Source organism: Mandrillus leucophaeus, unplaced genomic scaffold, assembly GCF_000951045.1.
Source record: "Mandrillus leucophaeus isolate KB7577 unplaced genomic scaffold, Mleu.le_1.0 Scaffold200, whole genome shotgun sequence".
NCBI classification, from domain to species: domain Eukaryota; kingdom Metazoa; phylum Chordata; class Mammalia; order Primates; family Cercopithecidae; genus Mandrillus; species Mandrillus leucophaeus.
Genome location: NW_012102033.1, coordinates 898,323 through 899,303, shown reverse-complemented (window position 1 = coordinate 899,303; position 981 = coordinate 898,323). Strand labels below are relative to the sequence as shown.

The 981-nt window shown below is 54.3% G+C and overlaps 1 protein-coding gene across 1 annotated transcript in view; it reads left to right on the top strand.

Annotated features, from left to right (window-relative positions):
• Positions 1–400, top strand: part of FGF21 (fibroblast growth factor 21) — a 10,464-nt gene extending 10,064 nt beyond the window's left edge. Inside the window, exon 2 of the mRNA XM_011979399.1 lies at positions 110–400. Coding sequence (XP_011834789.1) covers positions 110–400 — 291 coding nt within the window. The remainder of the gene's footprint in view (positions 1–109) is intronic.
• Positions 401–981: the final 581 nt, after the last annotated feature.

Here is a 981-nt window from a genome sequence, read left to right as displayed (position 1 = left end):
GGGCCTGGATCCCTGGGTCTGAGGGAGGCAGGGCTGGGGCCTGGATCCTGGGTCCTACAGCAGGAAAACATAGAGGGACACTGTCTCTGATCCTGTTTTTATCCCCTAGCTCCACTTTGACCCTGAGGCCTGCAGCTTCCGGGAGCTGCTTCTTGAGAACGGATACAATGTTTACCAGTCCGAGGCCCACGGCCTCCCACTGCACCTGCCGGGAAACAAGTCCCCACACCGGGACCCTGCATCCCGAGGACCAGCTCGCTTCCTGCCACTACCAGGCCTGCCCCCCGCACCCCCAGAGCCGCCAGGAATCCTCGCCCCCCAGCCCCCCGATGTGGGCTCCTCGGACCCTCTGAGCATGGTGGGACCTTCCCAGGCCCGAAGCCCTAGCTACGCTTCCTGAAGCCAAAGGCTGTTTACTATGACATCTCCTCTTTATTTATTAGGTTATTTATCTTATTTATTTTTTTATTTTTCTTACTTGAGATAATAAAGAGTTTGAGAGGAGGATGAGAATGAGCCTGTGTGAGTGTCTCAGGGAAGACATGGGATCTGTTTCGTCTCCCTTGCCCCGTACAATCCCCTTTACACTTCCCCTCATGTGGTCCTAGGGTCCTGGCTTCCCACTGGGCCTCCTCTTCTCCTCTCTTCTCTTTTCTTCTCTTCTCTTTTTTTTTGAGATGGAGTCTCGCTCTGTCACCCAGGCTGGAGTGCAGTGGCGTGATCTTGGCTCACTGCAAACTCCGCCTCCCGGGTTCAAGTGATTCTCCTGCCTCTGCCTCCTGAGTAGCTGGAGTTACAGTCGTGTGCCACCATGCCCAGCTAATTTTGTAATTTTAGTAGAGATGGGGTTTCACCATTTTGGCCAGGATGGTCTCCATCTCTTGATCTCGTGACCTGCCTGCCTTGGTCTCCCAAAGTGCTGGGATTACAGGCTTGAGCCACTGTGCCCAGCCAAGCCTCACTTTTCTACTCTGCTAAAGT